At 43.4% G+C, this 20,742-nt stretch overlaps 1 protein-coding gene across 16 annotated transcripts in view; it reads right to left on the bottom strand.

Moving 5' to 3' along the window:
* The window catches only part of FBRSL1 (fibrosin like 1), a 503,927-nt gene that overhangs the window by 347,177 nt on the left and 136,008 nt on the right, over positions 1-20,742 (bottom strand). For all 16 annotated transcript variants that reach the window (XM_036393034.2, XM_036393041.2, XM_036393046.2 and 13 more), the window contains exon 2: positions 20,003-20,203. In XM_036393034.2, the coding sequence (XP_036248927.1) occupies positions 20,003-20,203 (201 nt within the window). The remainder of the gene's footprint in view (positions 1-20,002; positions 20,204-20,742) is intronic.

The following is a 20,742-nucleotide window of genomic DNA, read 5'->3' as shown; positions in this document are numbered from 1 at the left end:
AAGCACAACCATTGTGACAGGAGAACACAGTCATTAACTCAAGAGAGTTGGCAGTCTTCTGATATTTAGTAGATTTTTCTCAAATTCAACACCCTGGAGTCTTGGGATCTGAAAATCTAAATTTTCTTCCTTTCAAAATGCCTTTAAATCAGCCTTCATAACTGCAGGATTTGAAAGTTATGTACCTAAATGGCAAGTATACAGATTTAAATATTTTATGCTGAAGTATCATCTATTTTGAGGATAATATCGTGAATCTGAACACTAGGTTTGATAACTGAACAACCAGCATACAGGACTTTCTTTTCTCTAGATCACAACCCAAATCTTTCATTGATTTATCTTTTTAAGACAGTTTATGACTGCTTACAAAACAAAGTCACAGGAATTCTCAAAGCCATGGGCCTAACTTCCATTTTTGTGAGAGCTGGACAATTGTGATGACTTGCCAACAGTTGTGATTGATGTTAGAATAATGCAGAAATCACAATCAACTAATTCTTACATGGTAAAATGGTCTTTTAAACTTTTTTAATCCATCTCTGATCTGAAAATACCTCTGCACTTTGAGGATATTCACAAGGGCTTTGTCTGTGTTACTGTACAAGCACCCAGCAGTATTCTTGAAAAACTTCCTGCCTGGAAAATGTGTTTTCCAAATAGGGCCCCTGAGAAGAACACAGATGGATCTATGAAAAATCTGGTACTTCTGTAAGAAGCCAAATAGGACATGTCAAGTGGCAGAGGAACAAATGGAGATGGTCACATCCTTGAGGGTGCACCAGCTAAAACCACTGAAGACAACACAGGATTGGCAATCACTTACTGTCTTCATCCATCACTTATCCTAAGAACCAGTAGCTCAAGAAAAGTCAATGAAAAAAGAAAGAAACCAAACCAAAGACAAATAATCCAAGAGCTACTGGCTTGCAGTATATTTGGAGTGCCCACCCTTTCCAGTGATATCCTGGATTTATGCAGCATATGGAATATCCTCCCTGGCCAGGCCACTGATGGGAAACATCAGCAAGTTGCCAGGACCGAGATGAATGAAACTTAATGACAAATGGGGAAAAAGTCCAGACTATTGACTCTGGTTTCCTTCTGCCTTGCCCAGTTTGCCTGCACAGTGACAGTGCCTCAGCCCTGCTAGTGCTGCTCTCACTAATTAGATCTGCACGGATAGACTGGAACATATTAAGGTTAAGAAAAAAAATTACCCTCTGAACCCACTAGTACATATCCAGAGGAACTATTCATTTAAACTTCAACTTAAATACGTACTTATCTTTGTGCTCTGAAGTCCAATATACCTCATTTTCAATTTAACCTCTCCTCTTTTATGCTTTGTAGAAGTTGCACAAGATCATTTATGCAGAGACTTAATATTTATAAAAAATTCAAGCAATTGGAAGAGCCAACATTTCAAAGGGTCAGCAATCAATGCACACAACCCCCACTGCCCTTCCAGCTGGAGAGATACAGACACAAACTGCCAAGTGCATGTTAGGAGAGGTTCTGGATTTCACACCCCTGGCGCTGAGAGAAGGGAGAGCTGCAAAGAGGGGAGCACAGGTCAGACCCCTGGGCAATGTAAACTGTGAAAACATGTCCTCTGACTGCAAGCAGCTCACAGTCAGTCTCCAGCACGCACTGGAGCCACTGGGGCAGCCTGCAGGGCAAAGCAGCTCTCAGGAGGAGGGGGCAGATGGGAAGCCATGGTGGGGAAATCTGGCATTCCAAGCTGGGAACAGCAATGGGGACCTGCTCTGCTCTGCTTCCCTGGAGCTCCACCTCAACGTGCTGATCTGTGCCACCCTTCCCTTCCCAAGAAGTCCTATCATCCAGAGATACCTTCCAAGTGCAGATAAAAAAGCCTACATATCTCACAGGCTGCATTCAGCCCACAGGTGCAGTTGTAAAGTCACCACCTCTCCTCTGCTAAGCAGCACAGAGTAATTCAAAGCAAAAGCCCAGCATGAAATGCCCACACAGACCTAACAAGGTACTCTCAAAATCTTCATTTTTCCAAGTTTGATTTTATAGCACTTTGACAGGGTCCAGAGACTGCCATTGGTACCCTTCATCCACCATTTACATTATTCTGTAATCTGACATGCAGATTTAATAGCTTTATAATAGGTGTGTCCTGAAGGGAGTCTGAAAGTCAAATTCCTACTCCTAGCACATGGAAGGTTAGAGTGGTTCTTTTTATAGCCTATCCCAGTCTCAGCAATATTGGAATATGTAATGATCACAAAATGTCAACTTGCAACTCCTATGTGCAATAGGAAGGTGTTATGCCTGGCTTTAGACATAGAACAGTTGGGAGCAAAGTACCTGAAATAACCTGCTGAAGGTCATATGTGGATCTAGAGATGACCCATACACCTTCTGCACCTCACTCCAGAAAGCACCTTTCTTCCTGCTATGATTAAGGGGATTTTCATGTAGTATAAATCAGGGTGAAATATTTCTTTCCAGTGGAAAGGCCCCAAAACTACAGGCACACATAAACATCAACTTTTAATCATTTCAAGAAGCCTTGCTTAGAGGTAATATTGTAGCCACTTACAGCAGTAAGACACAGTATAAATATGCAATAGAACAAAATTACTTAATTAAGGAGGAAAGCAGCATATGAAATTCAGAGTGCCTGCCTCAAAATTAAAGATAAAACCATTTCAGCTTGACAAACAATACTAGAATTGTACTTCAGTAGAAGCTTTCTTAATTTCTTTGCATCCTCTCCTTCATTCCTTCTCCTTCCTATCCCACCCCAAATATCTTTTCTGTGCTGATATCCCCAGAGAGATGTAAACTCTCAGTGAAAGGCCAACAAAAAATTTGGCACAAAAACAACGTGAGATTTCAAATACAAATTGCAAATATTAATATGCAACAGCATTTCTTTTTCTTGTTTGGATTTACACTGAGTAGAAATCCATTCCCTTTCCTGAAGGGAGCCGAGCAGGCTCTCAGTGTCACACGTGACAGCAATCTGTGTTAATACAAGACAGTAAGTTTACAAAGCTTATATGCAATACTTGATCCTAAAGGTTTTTTCCAATGTGAGTGGTTCTGTAAGTAAAGAAAAATCAAAGCAATATGCCCACTTTGTCTGAGCAATTGCCTGCCCCAAAAGCTGTCTCTGCCAGGGCCGTGGCAGCTCCGGTGCCGCAGAGCTGTGTCAGAGCTGTTGGGCTCTTGTAGCCCAGAGCTTACTGAGGCTTTGCAGATGGGAGATAAGCAACACTTTGTATTTCACTCAGATGTAGATTATGAGCCAGGCAAAAGAAAGCTTAAAAGGTGAACGGCTTCTTTTGGCATTAGCTGAAATCTCTGTATAGTCTCCAAAGAAAGCCGACAGCGAGGTCAAGCTACAGTATGGGAATTCTATAGTCAATAAAAAGCCCTGTTTTTTAAGCTCTGAGTCAGAAAAATTCAATGTGGATGACCACTTATTGAAAGGGTCATCATCCAACAGAGAGAAAATTGCTAGAGCAACAAAGAGCCCAGAAGTATTGCTCAGTTTATAGAAACCACAGAGAAGGATGAATTCTAAATCCGTCTCCTCCTCGTATTAATCTAGTTTGCTTCCAAGGATCAATCTGTCCAGGAGAAACCGCATTGTGATGGTGCAATCAAGCTCCTTCTCCAAAATCTGAACTTGAACTACAAAACAAAACTGTTTTATGACTGCATGCTGACATTTACATATTTATTGAGCACTGAAAGCACAGCTCCAGCACTGCATTGACAACCAAGAAGGACAGATGGGGGGGTCTTGTCCCAAGACAGGTTTTTTTTTTCAATTTTCCTCCATGGAGCAACTTTAGCTATTCTCCAAGTGACTGCACTGTGTCTTGGCATTCTCTGGATGTTTATAGAAACAGAGCTGAGGAAGACCACTCAGAGATTTCCTGGGGCCCTGAAGATTTCCCTCTCAGGGAGGAGTTTCAATGCACCTGTGTATTGACTGTGCCCGTGAGGCTGCACCTGCACTGCCAGAGAAACATTGATCCTAACACAGCACTAACCTTGCCCAGGCACTCTCCTACCAAGAACATCAAAGCAATGCCTGAATAGGATCCTCATGGATCCTGCAGCAGGACTTTCCATGCATTAAATGACTCACTGTGAAACAAAGCCAGCTCAACAAGTCTTGTAGCAGAATGTCCCACTGCAGTGAAATAAAAACCTCTTGTACCTGCAGGCAGAGATCCCTCCCACACAAGAACAGCTTTCTGCAATTGCCCCCCTTTCTGATTCTCATTCTCAAACCAGTTATATCCTTCTGCTCCTCACTTGCTCACACTCATGCTCCCAAAGCAAGGAATTTGCTTTGCTAATTAGTGCCATTAGGGAAGTTGGGGAACATGAAGCACAGATTAAAAAATTGTTCAGGCTGGGTTCTTAGCACTTCACCCTTGTGATACATCCGTGTTGTAAGCTCTGCACTGAACAGCACTTGACTCAGCCTCAGTTTGCAGCAGAGAGAAATTAATTGCAATCTAATAGGATTCAAATTGGTACAAGGGATGCCATCATTACGGGACAAGACAGAGTAAAAGCAGCACATTAGCAGCCAGCAAACGGCCCCGGTCAATGCAGTGGAACAGGCAACACCATGCCTCAGACATGATGGATTGAGACCTCAATAATTGTAATTTATTAGCTGGTGCTGCTGAACTGGCACAAGGACCAGGTGGGAACGGGCTGAACCTGCGCGGTGTTTGCGGGAGGAACAACATTCCTTTTGCAAGGTCTAACTTGAAATCATTTTACACTGAAGTGAAGATGTGTCACGGCTTAATTCAAGCAGCAGTTATGTGTACTGAAGGATGAAAGTGTAAATCAGCAGCAGACTGGGAAGCAGAAGGCTCCTGATATCAAATGTCAGTGGAGCTGCTCCCTTGCTTTGCAGCCTTTGACAAGTCACTTGAACCTCTGGTGCTTCAATGAAGGGAGGTACAGGCCTGGGTCAGGAGCAGGATTCCCATCACAGGCCACGTTCATCCCCTGTGCTTGGATCTGAGGCAAACTGCACTCCCTTCCTCACTGTATTTACAACTGACACTGCAGTTAGTACATGAGACTGGCCCGTGGATATTTAAAGCCATGTGTGACAAACAGGCTTTATGTAATGAATTAAGTTAAGCTGCAGGAGTAAACCTGACAGACATGCACATGCATTCACACTCACACAAAGCCCAACTGTCCCCCTTCCACATGAGCAGCTCCACGGGAACACGTACACAGCAAAGCCAAGCTTGGGCTGTGACATGGATGAATGCACCCCAGATTTCCTTCCAGGTAGCACACATGAGGTAGCAGAGCCCAAGGCAGCCCAGGTTAACAAGCTGGCATCCCCATGGGCCTGCATTCCTGCTCCTCCTCTCTGCTGAAGCCTATGCCACTGAATAGTCATTACTTGTTGCTAAATGAGGCAATCATTCCCATGCCCAGGAATGCCACACTCCCCATGGATTTTGCTGGGCAGGCAGAATTTTAAGAATTTGGAATATTTTCCAGTCAGTTTCAGCAAACAGAATGCAAGCCACCAACACCGGAGGTGCCAACACAACCCACCAGCAGCTGCTATTTCCCTCCCATCTTCTGGTAGGAAAAATCTTTTGGATGCCAAACCCCCTGAAGCACAGATCTGCCACCCTCACACCCAGTTAGACCTTGACAACTCCTTTTGCCACTTCCCACCTCAGGTCAGTGAGGAAAGCAAAGGGCTCCTGCACTCACTGCAGGAGGAGCAGAGAGCCACATGAGAGGTGGAGGTCTGGGTCTCTGAGCTAAGGGCAACATATAAGCAAATGCCACTTCTGAGAAGAACAAAATAAATGACTTAACACTGAATTGCAGATTTTTTTTTTTCCTTGGCAAGCCTGTTTGGCTCACTGCAATCAGCTCTATGTACATTTCACACTCTAAGCTCATAATCAACTGGGGCTATTTCAGAGAAGTAGGTACCTGAGCCCTATTTCAAGCTTCCTTAACTGGATCTATTCCTTCCTAAAGCTGCCCAAGAAGCCAGTTACCAAGGACAAAAACCCACAAAATTACACATTCAGTACTTCTAACTAGCTCTTCACCCTAGAAGACTTTTAGAGGGTATATAATTAAGAAAAATAAAATGGTTAGGCTTAAAAACTGACTCAGCGAGTTTGCTATCAAGATCCTTGCCTGGGTTTGTGCTGTGGAAACACCCTCAGCACTCACACCTAGTTTTCAATCATGAGATGATGATTAATACCAGCATTAGATCATCCTCAGCAATTGCCAGAGATTTCTGCAAGGTTCTTGCTGGATTAAATCATTGAATGGTGCTCAGCACCTCTAAGCAAGTCCTTGAAACCCGATGCTGGCACCCATCCTGGGCACCTGACCTGGCACATTCATCTGGCATGATGCAGAAATCCTGGCTTGGATGGAGTCCCTTCTCCCCTGTCCTCCATCTGAACCAGCCTGCTGTGCTCTGAGTCAGCTCTGAGCTGATGTGCCAGTGCTGCTTCCAAATCCAGACAAGCCTGTGGATGATGAGGTTCCACAGCTTAAGGCTGGTCCCTCACACCCTGCAAGACCCAGACTCCTACAGCAATGACCTCCTCTTTTCCTTCTTTAGGTTGAAAATATAGTGTTGTATTTTCCTGTATGGTAATACAATAATCATCATGTTCCCTGCTACTTTTCTTCTGTGTATTGCAACCATTTAAAAAAATTAAATAAAAATTATTTTCTCCCCATTACAGATAAGCAGCCACACAAAGGGTGGGTAAGCAATTCATACTCTTGCCCAATAATCTGGCAGCACAACTTGATAGCACAAATCCTTTAAACTCAACAACTTTACCAACTAGCACCACTAGCCAGAATATGGCCTCTGCTCCTCTCCCAGAGTTATTTTTTGAGGAGAACAAAGAGAAGGGGTTTTAAAATTATGTGTCTGCAGAGTCTGGAAACCTAAAAAAAGCCCAACTCAGATACCAAGTACCATTATGCTAGAGATCAAGATTCATATTTAATACAGAAATAAAAAATATCACTTACAAGTTAATACCTTACAGAGTGACTACTAGGTAAAGACACTATCTGATAGTGAAAAAGAATGCAGCACTTGCTTAATTTTTATTGTAGCATATATAGTTCAGCAATGGAAACAGCTCATTTTTTCGATAGGTAGAAAGAAAAGACTGACTTCTGCTGATTAAATCCTAATTCTGTCAGAACAAGCTCCAAGTCAACAAGTGTGTCAACACCTAACTAGGAATTAACTAAGGGCTCCCATTTGTGTGGTTGAATTAACAGCCTTTGCTGCAGGAAGCAAGTGAAAAAGCCCTTCAGCTTTTTAGCAGGTTTAGCAGAAGCACCTGAGGCTGTGACAGCTCATCTCCACAGGTCCCTGAACAGCAGGATACACCTGATCAATGTGGGCCACGTGGTGCTGAGGGCTGCAAAAATCCTCTCCTTTTCTACAGCCTGCAAATGAACACAGCTGAAGCAGTAGAAATTCCGGTTATTGCCCATGGAAGTTACAGACATTCTGCCAAAATAAATAAATAATAACCATTAGGAAAATGAGCACATGATGCCACAGAAGGAAGCCTCTGCAATGATCAGAAATTCTATTTTGAGTCTCATTAAAGGAGCACAACAAACATCTTAAAACAGCTTGTACATTTTATGTGCCTGGGTCTATCAAAGTAGAAGAGAGACATTAATTCTAGCGAAAGGTGTCAGAATATGAAATCAGAAATGAGAGTAAACTTAATTTGTGGGATTTGTGTAAATGCTGAAGTGAACAAGGGGCACATTGCATCAACAAGTCACTGGGATTTGGGCTCCCAACTAACTGAACCCTTATGGGGGCAATTTCAGCCCCATCCAACCTGGACTTGGACACTTCCAGGGATGGGGCAGCTCTGGGCAGTCTGAGCCAGGGCCTCCCCACCCTCACAGGGAGCAAACTCCCAACAAAGTTTATCCTCTCCTGTAGCTTTTAATTCATAGGAAGAACACATAGATGTATTCAGACTTCACAAGCATCAAGTCTCAAGCCACTGGAACACTCTCATAGAAAAATAATCATTTGTGATGACCAGCTATCATGGGACTGTAAATAAATCCCTATTCTTAAAGTGCACTGGCAGGTCAGTAAATGCTGAGATCCAGAGTGGTGGTAATTGTATAACTGGAGAAAAGTTAAGAAAAATATGCAATTCAAACAGCTAGGACTCAAAAGCTGCAGCAAATAAAAATGGGTTTTTGAAATCATCTTTACAAAGGTATGTGATAGCTGGATGAACACAAAGCACTATAAAGATACCTAATTCCTGAAAAATATTCTTTCCCTGTTTCTTGGGTCATTGAAACCTCTAACTACCAAAATATCTGCTTTTGGCTCTGCCTTAGGCTTATGCCTATTTGAGGTGACCCAAGGTTATCAGACAACAATACAGCTCCTACTAAATAACACACACACACAAAAAAAAAACCCTACCAACACCAATACAAAACCCACCACAAAACATGCTGCTGTTTTGTTTTTTTCTCTGGGACAATGCAGACTTCATTACATCTGCTATTACAACGTGCCTATAACAATGTTCTCTAACAAGCAGCCCTAAGGTCAAATATGTTCCTTGATCAATTTACCAGAGGTCCCTGGTGCTCCTGCTATGGGTAGACTGTCTGGGGAAAAAAAAAAATAATCCTTTTATTCCTTTGCTTCACTATCAGGGAAGGGAAAAAAAAAAAAAAAAAAAAAAAAAAAAAAGCTGTCACAGACATTTTTCTTCTGCCTCTGCTCTTGACAAGTCAGGTAAACAGGGAGGAAATACCCAGCTGTAAGAGACCAGCATTTGTACAGGCATATAAAACCACACTGTTTATTTACCAAGCTCCTCAAAGCAGCAGGATGATTCAGAACAAGACTATGGGGATTTGGAAGATGTCTTAGCAAAACACCTGCAGTTCTTTGCATGAGGACAAATACAAGTCACTCTGGATGTGAGAGTGGTGTGGTCATCTCCTTACAGGAATTTACCAGTTCAGTACATAGCTACAGTCAAATAACTCTGACAAGCAACAGCATTAATTCACAGATGCTCTGAGCAGTGCAGTCATCACATTAACCCTCTCCTGGTTGTGTCAGTAAAGCTCTGACTGTTGGTCTGGTTTTGCTCAACACACCAGTACCAGCCAATAAGCAGTAACTCTACCCAGAAAAGCAGATTTGACACTGGCAAACTTGCTACAGAAATCACTTCAGGCTTGCATCAAGCAGCAGGAAAGGAGTTAATCTCACTGGCCACAATGCTGAGTACCACTCTTACTCATGCCTGACTGCATGACTTTTGTTTCATATGTTGTGATTTACTTCTTTTCACTCTGTGTGAGGGTTTGAGTCACAGACTGGTACCAGCATTAAAGGGAACCATCCCATTCAGCCCCCCAAGCTGGAGTGAGCCTGGACTCCGTGTGCCTCTGGTTATTTGTGGGTGATTCTAGGGATTGCCTTGGCTTGCTCCCATCACTCCTGAACATGCTAATTCCAGCAAACAGCCCCTTAAAAGGCACCCCCCTCAAAAGGAAAAAAACCCCTTTGCTAATGGCCTATAATGGGTCTAAATAAAGCCTGAGCTGTTCCTTACTCATGCATAACTTCATCGCTTCTATTCCCTTCACACCCTGCCCAGTTGGCATAATTTGCAGAAGGGTTTTAGCATGGACAATTGAAACACCCACATGCTGCCTGAACTAAAAAGCTTAATCCTAGAGCCCCTTTCTTCCTGTGTGATAGCTAAACACTGCTTTTATTTTGATTACACCGGTCCCATCTGCACTGCCATTTTCAACCCATGAAGACTGAACTCCAACCATACCCCCACACAGATCAGGACAGCATCTCACCCACCACAATGCTTAGAGAAGGCAGAACTCCAACATTCACATTTCATACGGCTAGAATAGAATTCCCCCTAAAACAGCAGACTCCAGGGGTGTAAAAACCCCTAAGTCACCTCACCTGGTAATTAATTAACACCTTGGTGCACTCAATATCAGGACATTGACAAAAGGACAAGCAGGGGCCACAAAGAAAAGCTGGCAGCTTCTTCCAAGACCACACATTCCCATTTGGGTGCCATGCCCTGAAACAATTTTAATCCATCTTTCTCTTCAAGCAGAGACAGCTCTGCCACTGACGATGATACGACAGTGACAAAGGAGGGCTGAAATTCAGACCCAAATTGTTATTCCCCTCAGCTAGGCAGTTATGCACAAGAAACACTGCTTGTAAACACTTCTTTGTCAAACACTCAATTACAAGCTGCTTTATGAACAAAATGAGGCAGTGGCAAGGAAAGTGAGAGACGAGAATGGGGAGGAGATCTCCAGTGGCTCCCAGCCATCGCAGCACCACAGCCCAGGAACGTTCCAGGTGACACTGCCAGCCCCTCTGACACAGGGCATGGACACACGGTGGGAAAACACCAAACCCAGCTCTGCAGAATGGGGTTTGGGTTTTGAGGAGCTCTACTTTGTTCAGCTGTTATGGTTATTCCTATGCAGTAAGGAAAGAATAAATACTTTATATCGTCGCTTTTCGCAGTCTGAACCGGGAAGGAAAGGAGCACACGTACAAATGTGGAACAAGTTCAAAGCCCTCAGTTCAGGCAACACTCACAATATGGCTCTTTTTGTCATCCCCATTTACACCTTTATACACTGAAATTGCTCCACAGGAGCTAAAAAGTAACTGGAAACTGGAACATTCATTTTTTTCATGTTAAAGCTGCAGATGTACTCCACAATTGTTAGCTGAGCTACCTCCAGCTTCCATCCTAAAAGGACTGAAGCTCTAACTCCTAAGAGATATTTATGACTGACACTACAGCCAATAAATGTCATGTCAAATTATAAAATATTGCCCCTATGACCACTTGAAAGTTTTGAGAACCACCAGAAAAACAACTTCATGAGCTCTAGTACCACTTTCCAGGAGGCTGCAATGTTACAGCATCACAGGGCTGCTCATCATGGCACTGTTACTCAGGCTGCCCTGGACAACACCCCCTTCTTGATCCATTACCTCCTCCCTGCATTCTTTTAGCAATGCTATTCCAGTGGATAAGATTTCCCCTGGAAAGAGTTTTTTTCCTTGTTTTTATTATTTAGTTCAATGAGTCAAGCAGAGCTGTAAGAGGAAATGTCAGAGAGCAAAGTGAAGCCCATTGCTAATATCCAACTTCAGCTGGCAGTGGATCTGCAGATGAAGGAAGAACTGAGCCTGTGCTCCTTTCCCCGGAGCTGAACTGAAACCCTTTAACCAGAAAAAAGCGGAATGGGGAAGAAAAGGTGAAGATAAAAGATTTGGTTCTAAATTAAAAAACCTGCACTTATTTACACAGTTAATTTTAGACACCAAGAAATCCAGCAGCTACCCAAGGAATACCTTGCTTTGTAATCTCAACAATTCTGACTGCAGAAAAAAGCAAAATTGAAAGAAAGCTACCAGAAAGAAAAAAAAAGAGCCCCAACTTTTGCATATAATGATAACAAGGGTTAATTCCTAAATATAATGATAACAAGTATAATTCTAAAATTAACACATAAAACCTTGCTAGGATTTTTTAAAATAAATTAATTTCAAGGCTCAACTTCAGAAAAATTTTAGAATCAACTTAGAGTGCTAATAGCTGGAAAAACCAACATACAGACACAACATATTTCACCTTTTGAGTTAAAAGATGCCTACCCAACTACATCATAGGACTCTCCCAACCAGTAAGTTTGGAAGAGCTTTAAATCTATCACAAACTCCTGCTGGCTTTATTTAGTTTTGATGTTTCTTTAAGACAAAACATCAGGGAAAATAGACTGATTCTGCCAAAACAATTGTGCAATGGCATTCACCTGAATAGCTACTAATAACCTTGCTTGAAGGAAAAATGCAAGTGCTTATTTTACCTAAGAGATGCCTTGGAACCAAAGATGTGCTCACTCAAGCTGTGCATGTTCTCAACAGCTCGTGTAAACCATCCATCAGGCAGGAGTATGAAAATTATCTCCCTTAAGAATCCACCCAGAAAGAGACTGAGGGATGTGGGTAACACTGCCTGAGGCTGCAGATTGGGAGAGAGAGTGACTGAGAGATGGAACACAGGGATCGAGAGGTGGAACACAGCTCAGCTCTGGGAGGTTTCCACAGGGATTGAGAGGTGGAACACAGCTCAGCTCTGAGAGATGGAACACAGGGATTGAGAGGTGGAACACAGCTCAGCTCTGAGAGATGGAACACAGGGATTGAGAGGTGGAACACAGCTCAGCTCTGAGAGGTGGAACACAGGGATTGAGAGGTGGAACACAGCTCAGCTCTGAGAGGTTTCCACAGGGATTGAGAGGTGGAACACAGCTCAGCTCCGAGAGATGGAACAGAGGGATTGAGAGGTGGAACACAGCTCAGCTCTGAGAGGCTGCCACAAGGAAAGCCAAGTCAGCTGGAGCAGAGCCACTGGATGACTTCAGGCAAGGACTGGCAGCTGCCAAAGCAATCCTGGCACGCTGGGTACCCCAGCAGCCTCCTGCAGAAGCTGAGAGCCACGGCCAGCAGTCAGCAAGGACAAGTTCTGCATGAGGAAAGTAACAGTACCTCATGGAAAAGGTATTTATCCTGCCTCAACCACCTGTGACATTGGGATGTCATTTTGTTTGTTTGAAATCAGCTCAGATTTAGACTGCTGTGGCACAGATGGTTTAGTCATCACACTGGTAAGTGTGCTAGGAGAGGAATATTGGCTGTCTGCAGCAACTGTGCTTCATCACACCAATAAAAATACCTGTGATCATCCCAAGTATCACTGCAGATATGTGGTGCAAGCAGAGGAACAGAGGCTACAATTAGGTAACAGATCCCAGCCTCTTCTGCAAAGTTAGCTAAAATATTGGGCAGCTAGTGCTTAAATCAACATGAAGGAATCTTTTAGATTCTTCTTGTCCAAATCAGAAAAACAACATCCAAAAAGACTGTGGCTCCCTCAGGGTCCTAGCTCCTCCTGCAGCATCCACACTAAACCTGGGGATAATGTCCCTAAACATCTCACAGGACACCTGGAACACGTCCTCACAGCTATGAAGAGATGTGCAATAAAAACCTCCAGCCAGGGCTCTGAATCCATTCAAATAGCCCACACTACTCCATTTTTCAACTGGCTAAAATCACAAGATCCAACAGAAGTGCCTTATCTTGGTACCTTCCCAAAATAACCCACAAATAAGATAAAGTCAGAGGACGGAAGAAGGAAAGAAAGACAACTTAGTGCATTGTGTCAACCAATTATATTCAACAGAGAAAAAGATACAAGTGGTTATAGCTTCCTGTAAATTACTTCATGTAATTAAATCCCCTTCTCTAAATTACAGACCATTTAGCTCTTCTTTTATAACAATGTAACCAATGACCACCACCAACCTTTTTTATAGCATCTAATGCCACATAAGTTGTTAGCAATGAAATTTCCTTTTTATTTCTCCCTTTCAAAAGAAGCTGCTGTAATGAGATTCATTCACAGCTACTTAGAGACTGTCATCGAGAAGAGAGGATCGCCTTGTTTCCCTTTATTCTGCTCCTCTCTGAGGCTATATTTAAGCAAATGCGACCTAAAGCCATTATCAGTCATCTCAATGCAGGCAGAGAAGTTAAAGGCGACCAGCAAGAGTTTTAAAATATAGAGCTCACTGCATCCCCAGAGCCCCCCAAGCCCTGCCTGCTCTGACCCCACTCAAGAAAAGCCCATGGCAGTGAAATGCTGGCCAGGTGAGCCAGCCCTGCCCAAGCCAGCACAGGCAGCTGAGCCTCTCTGAAACAATCAGGAGAGCTCCATGAAAGCAGAGCCAAGTGGGGCACTTGGAGCACCCACACTGGCAAAGGAAGGTCAGCTACTGAAGAGGAACCGACTGTTCCTGACAAGCATTTCACTATCCAGTGAAAAAGACAAAGGCACATTCTCTTATATATTCCACTTCCAGCAGCCAAAACATGCTTTACATCACTGTTCAGAAAATAATATTTGCAGTGTGGTAAAATCCAGCACATGCTTCTGTTTCATTCTTCAGCATTAGCCTAAAAAGTATTGGACACCCCACAATTCTAATAAGCATGATCTCTTCAATTTATGTTTCCCCACCAGAACTGCAGAGTGTTTTGAAATACATTTTTTCTGGCTTAAGCAAAGGCTGCCTCCTGTCACAGTTCCCAGAGGGTTTATGGCACTGTTTTGCACTACTCCTGAAGCAGTGTGTTACAGAAATCTGTTATGGAAACTGTGCTGTAGCTCTCCAAAGGTGGCTGCAATCCCATGATGAAGTTACCTGTGCCACAGCTATAATGCAGACTTTAACGGTCTAGTGTTGGTACAGCATTTTAAACAAACTACACACACTGCAAAGTTCTCCCTCTGCTGCAGAGCGAGCTCTGCAGCCACTTCAAGAATCTTGATGAATTCTTGGATAAATTTAGCAAAAACAACAGCACTTCTTTGTAATAGCAGGGTTTCATTTGGGAAATAAACATCCACTTTTTATTTACAAAGGATTTTTCCTCCTCCTGCCACTGCTGTGCTATGCCCACTGCTTCCCTCTACTTTGATCCAAAAAAACAGAATACCAAGTGCCTAACCAGGACTTAGAGCAGATTTTTAAATTAGTTCCTGACAGTGCAAACAGATTGCTATTGATTGAAATGAGGCTGATTTCAGGCCCTGGATTAGCAAAGCTAATGCCTGGATGCTGTGCTGCCCATTTCAGTGCTCTGCACCGTTGCTCCCCAGTGGTTTCCCAGGCAGCTGTGGAGCCTCTGCAGCCGCAGATTAGCGTGAGAGAGCAGGGCAGGGCCATCTGTGGCTGTGCCTGCAGCCCAAACAAGGGCTCCTCCCAAATCCCCGGGGCCAGGACCCTGCCCTACAGCCTCATCGGGAGCTTTGGAGCCAGCCAGGCTGTGCAGAAGTTCAGGAGGGAGTTGGTGTTTGGGAAGGCTTTGCTGGAGCCCAGCACCACAACTCTCTGAGCCTGGTGATCTCACTCCAGCCACGTCCACTCTGGATGGACCAGAGCACTGGGGGCAGCCAAACCCTGGTTTTCCTGTCCAGACAGATCTGGCCAAAGGTCTGGGACAGAGGCTGCACACAGGTAATGGCACTGCCTTATCAGCCCTGCTCTCCCAGCCAACACTTTTTTAAGCTCTCCCTGCAAGAGCTTTCATGTCCAAATTGTACAGTCTTGTACTTACAAAGGTAGAAATGGATCCTGCTTTTAAGCAACGTTTTGCTGATTAAAAGAAAATGGACTTTTTTCCTCTGGCTTTGTTGTTTAGTTTCAAAGAAGGTTTAAATAACAATATCTGCTAACAAAAAAAGGGTAACATCAATTAGAAACAAAAAGAAACTAGTTTGTATAATTTCAGTGTTCAAAAGCAGTGAAATGCAAACACCAAAGCAGCACACACCAAACCAAACCAATCCCCAAAACCCACATTAAAGGCAACCTTTCTTCTTTTTCTTATTTTTTTTCCCCTGTAAGCTGACTGCCTAGAATTCATTGGGTTTTAGTAACTGAGATACTGAAGGTAACAGAATAAGTTACTATCTAGACCCTCTTAAACACAATTCAGCTTCCAAATGCTACATTATTAAAGCATGGAAGAACAGGCATATCCATGTCCTCTGGCTAAAGACAAAGACTCCAAAGGTTATTTTTCAGACTCACTCTCCTACATGGCTGCTGAACCTCAGCTAAGAAAGGGACATTTCAGCCTCTGAACCGTGCACCACTAAGCACACACTGCCTCCAGCCCACCAGTGGCTTCACATCCAAGCATGATAAATACTATTTACCATTATCTGAAAAATACAAGTAAAACTCCAGCAGCCGCACGGTCCTATTGCCCAACTACCAGCACGAGCTGTATGATGCCAAAGGAAATTTTCCACAGTATTTCTTTATCCAGATGAGTTTCTAGATTGTTTCTCTCTGCCTTGGGAAGGCCCTCACCACCATGCACAAATGGGGCCAAGGGTATGTAAATGGTTTGAAAAGGAGCTATCAATTTTCACCTCGACATCAGAAGAAACAACCTGCATCCTGGATGGAAAAAATGACTTAGTGTATCACCTTTAGCTCAGATCAGCAGTAACCCAGAGCACAGCCCTCCTGGGGGGCAGGGAGGGTGTTATATCCCTTAATGAATGTTGGATAACGAGATGATGAGCATCACAGAGAAACCACATGAATAGGTAATCAAACTTGTTAATGCAATTTAGCAGTTCCAGTCCAGCAACACGATCCATTAATCACCAACAGCACTCAGCAGTTTGGGGAGGGCTGGGCAGTGAATGAGGCTGGGGAATCAGCTGTGCCTTCCCTCCCTCCAGGAAGCTCTGCTCAAGTCTCGGGGATGTCACACCTCCAGAGAAACACGACCTGTTAACTCCCCTGCCCTCTCCTCCCAGGCTCCAAACCCAGCAGGCTATTTATGAGCACTAAATACTGCAGCACCCTGCTCTCCTCAGCTTCTCTGAGACTCTCCCTCATCTCGGGTGATTTAAACAGTGGGTGAGAAAAGGAAGGAGGAGGTGTAAGACACTAATCTTCGTGACAAATGACTATCTGCAGAACACTGTGTTATTACAGCAGCATTTAACAGCTAAATATATTCAACACACCATGATGCTCCCAAGCTGACTAAACACAGAGCTTGAGGTTAAACTAACTGGAAATAACAGCAACTCTTTCCTATTAGCCCCAACTCTTTTCAGGGCGATTGTACAGAAAGGGCAATGTGTCCCAAAGGTCAGAAAAAAGGGAAAAAATCAAAACCCCAACTGTTCTACATCCACAGTGCTCAGACATCAGAGGAATAAGCAACTCCAAAAATGAAACCAGCAAAGAGAAGAACAGCTCAGCTCAGGCTAATCAAAGACTGGCTCAAAGTTCAAGAGTGATTCTCCAAAACCAGAGCAACATCGGACACATAAGGGAGCAGTGTAACTAAGAGGTTTCATCTTTTATGTACCACTTAATTTAATCAAATTATACATCCAACCTTTAAATCCCTTCAAGGGGGTGACAGGCTGCTCTCCCTCACCAGCACTGTCTGCAGTTGTGGTGGGGATTCCTTTCCCCAGCCACTGGGTCAGCTTTGGACGTGGCCTTTTGGAAAGGCAATGAACTCAACTTTAAGGAATGCTCCTGTGTTGGAGGCAGGCACAGCCTTTCAGAGGGGCTGGATTTACTGCAGGCCACTCTGGCTACACCAAAATACACCACAGCTTTGAACACTTTCTCACTCCATGACACACCTGATCCTGGTGATTGCAAGTGCTTTTGTTGCTGCCCACTGCAGAACAGCAGTGTGAAGTCAGCACCTTTCCCTGTGTTCATGTGTTGACAGCAGCCCCAAACTCTGACAAATCTCGGACAAAAGGACCATTTGAAATGCCTTTTCCTCCCTCTGCTTAGTTACAGCAAGAGATAAATGTGTTTGAATGATTTTTATACACAGCTGGGAGTAATAGGCTGGAAAGGACAGATTGGTTCCTGCAGCCCTCTCCCCATAGCCAGAGGTACAGAACAACCAAATATTCAGCAGCAATAGCAATCTGGATGGTTTGTCAAATGGAGTGAAGTATAAATCTAATTTTCTAAACAAAGCAGACAACCTGGCACTGAAATCAGCTTACCACTTTGCACCTCTCTACAAGGATTAGCAGAATGCCATAATTATAATGCCCAATTTGATTTATTAGAGAAGGCTGCATAGAAAAGATGACAATTCAGTAGTATTGTGAAGAGAAGGGATGAGAGTAGAAGGAAAGCTTCAAATTGAACAGTAATTTCTAAGCAACATCTCAATATAATTAGCATTAATTACAGTAAGCTATCCAAATTAAGTATAAACCTATGTTTAATAACCCTGAGATGCAAAATTCATCCCCTAAATTCCAGGAAACTTAATATTACAGAAAATTTGTCCAGACAGCTTGGCAGGAAATGCCAGAATTCTAGGTGTGAACTTTTTGATTACTAAAAAGAAAGAAAAATTATTGAATTTGTCAATATCATTTGCATAATGAGTTTGAACTAAGAATAGCCTAGTTTATGTAGCTTAGATTTTGCTGCTACTTTCATCAAGTTTACAGACCTCCAAACGTGTCTGGTTTTCACAACTGTATCAGCTAGGATAATAGCAGGTATTTAAAAAACCTCCCTTTCCAACAAGAGAGGAATTCTAAGTGTGACTTATTTAAAGAGGCACCATGTATTAATGAGTCACTCATCACAGATTTTCTTTTATACTCTTTGTGCAAGCTCCTCATTCTTTTTAGAGTTTGTTACTTATCCTTACAGGTTTAAAAAAAAATAAATTAAACAATGGAAGTTGAATTCAGATTTTTATGAATGTGGCAGCAAATCCACTGTTTAACCACTGATGGCAGCCAAATACTATTCAGAAGAAATAAGTAAGAACATCCTCATTTTTCAAAGCTGAATAACCAATAAACTAAATATTTGGTAAACTAAGGCAGCAGAGTATGAGAGAAATCAGAGTCTGCCAGTGCAACAAAATCTCTTACCCCAGAGGCTTCTAAGAAGTGCCATGAAATCCCTGGTGGACACAACCATGTGAAACAGAGTTTTAAATTTCATGTAGAAGATGTCACTGTTAACAACCTTTTCCTCCTGCAGGAAGGGGGAACCTCCCCTCTAAAGTCTCACAAATCCACAACTATGCAAATCCCTGCCATGCACTGGATTTCCTGCAGTGTAACAGAACTGAAGAAACAACTTCCACCAGATCATGAGAATCTCTAACTTAAAATGTGATGAGCCCTTCTAAATCAATATGCTGAAACACAAAAGGGTATGTGGTGGAGAAGTTATAGGGGAGGGTTACATGACATAACCTTCACCATATTTTTAAATGTTAAAGTATTGCAAGTCTGAAAAAACATTTCCAGTAACTGGACAATTCAATCTTTGGCTGTCTGGCACACACACAGGATTAGTTTCACAGAACAGAAGGTGGCTTGAGTTAAACAGCTCTTTTTCTGCTGGAGAAATGGAGAATAAAAACCACTTTTTTCATCTTTGTGTGTTTCCTAGCTCGGAACAAATGCTGGAAGGTCAAGCACACTGCTTTTCCCACTGGCTGCCACTTGGCACCCTGTTAGGGACAACTGGGAAAGTGTCCACGGAGAGATGCTGCTGTGCCATGGGACTGCCAGCCCATGAATGCACACACAGTCACTCACAAACCTCCCTGCTGAGCAGCAGTTAGTGATAAAGAGCCTGCCAGCCTCAGAGCCTTTTCTTTGTCACCTGCCCCTCTGCACACACTGTGGCTCAGATGGAGTCGCTGGAATAATTCCCTCCAGCATCACAACTCTCCATTCATTAACGCTCCAGCACATTTTAGAAGGGTACACAGGAAAGACTGCCCAGAGCACAGCTTCCTGCAAAATGACTTTCCACTTCTAAAATGCTCAAATAGTCTCTCCTCCTCAACACTCTGTTTTGGGGTAAGTCAAACTCCAGCCATGAGATGAACACACAAGTCTGTAACTTCCAGGTGCACACGGCCCAGCACAAATCATCCAAGGGAGGTTATGATCTGATGGATGATTCCTGCTTGAGCTCAAGACCATCAGGGCCACAAATCTACTGTATGAATCACTGCAGCGTCCCAAAGCTGCAGACACCAGGGAGGTCTGCTCCTTCCTGCATTACCCAGTGCACCTGGCTTCCACTTCAGCTTATGGAGCCTGCCCTCAAGGCGGAATTTGTGCACGCGGCCTCAAGTCTTCTAAGAGGCATTGTTTCCACCAGCACAGGTAACCAGAGAAGCCAATTACAAGGACACCTCACCTCCCAGCAAGGACAACACTTGACAGTGCCCAAGGCCAAGAGTCTCTTCAGGTGAGAAGTGTTTCCCTACCTGTTTGGACGGCTTCAAGGGGAGTTTCTTCTTCATCCTCTCCTTGCCTCTCTCTGCCTCTCTCTCCGAGCTCCCCGCATCGTTGTTGTGGCCATTCTCACTTGGCTCAGCAGACACACAGTTCTCAGATTCTCTGGGTTTCTTGCCTGGATGCCTCTCCCATTTCTCCTTCCGCTCCTGAGGCTTTAGTGACATGTCCTTCTGTAAAGGAGATGAAAAAAGAGAATGGTAAATTCTTTATGTTATTTGCAGCTACCTTTAAGCATTAAGCTGTATAAATATTGAATAAAAACACAAACAAGAGAATATGTATCTTCCAGAGATGACTTAAGATGAATAATTAGGCATGCACAACACAAACAGTAATTTTAGATTAGATTAGGATGAATATTCTCCAGGCTAGGTGTTTGAAACTGGGTATGAAAATGAGCTCACTTCAGATTAACTCAGAAACCATAAGTCAACAGCACATGAGCAAATCAGCAACCTGAAGGGAAGCCTTAAACTGTTCAGCTGAAACAGAGGTGGGTTTTGTTTTGTTTCTGATCTGAGAAGCATCAGACCCCCCCTGGGGCTGACAGTCTCTGATTCACAGCAGCATTCATATGGAGAAAGGCACTTCTAAAGCCCTACCACAAATTCCCCGAGCCAGAGAGATCAATGGGATCCAAACACACAACAGAGGTTGAACACTTCTAAGTGTTAAGTGTCTGCCCTGAACCAGGCTGTAACACACAATC

This window comes from Molothrus ater, chromosome 18 (assembly GCF_012460135.2).
Source record: "Molothrus ater isolate BHLD 08-10-18 breed brown headed cowbird chromosome 18, BPBGC_Mater_1.1, whole genome shotgun sequence".
Classification (NCBI taxonomy): domain Eukaryota; kingdom Metazoa; phylum Chordata; class Aves; order Passeriformes; family Icteridae; genus Molothrus; species Molothrus ater.
The sequence above is the reverse complement of the archived record's forward strand: the minus strand, read 5'-3'. Positions and strand labels throughout refer to the sequence as shown.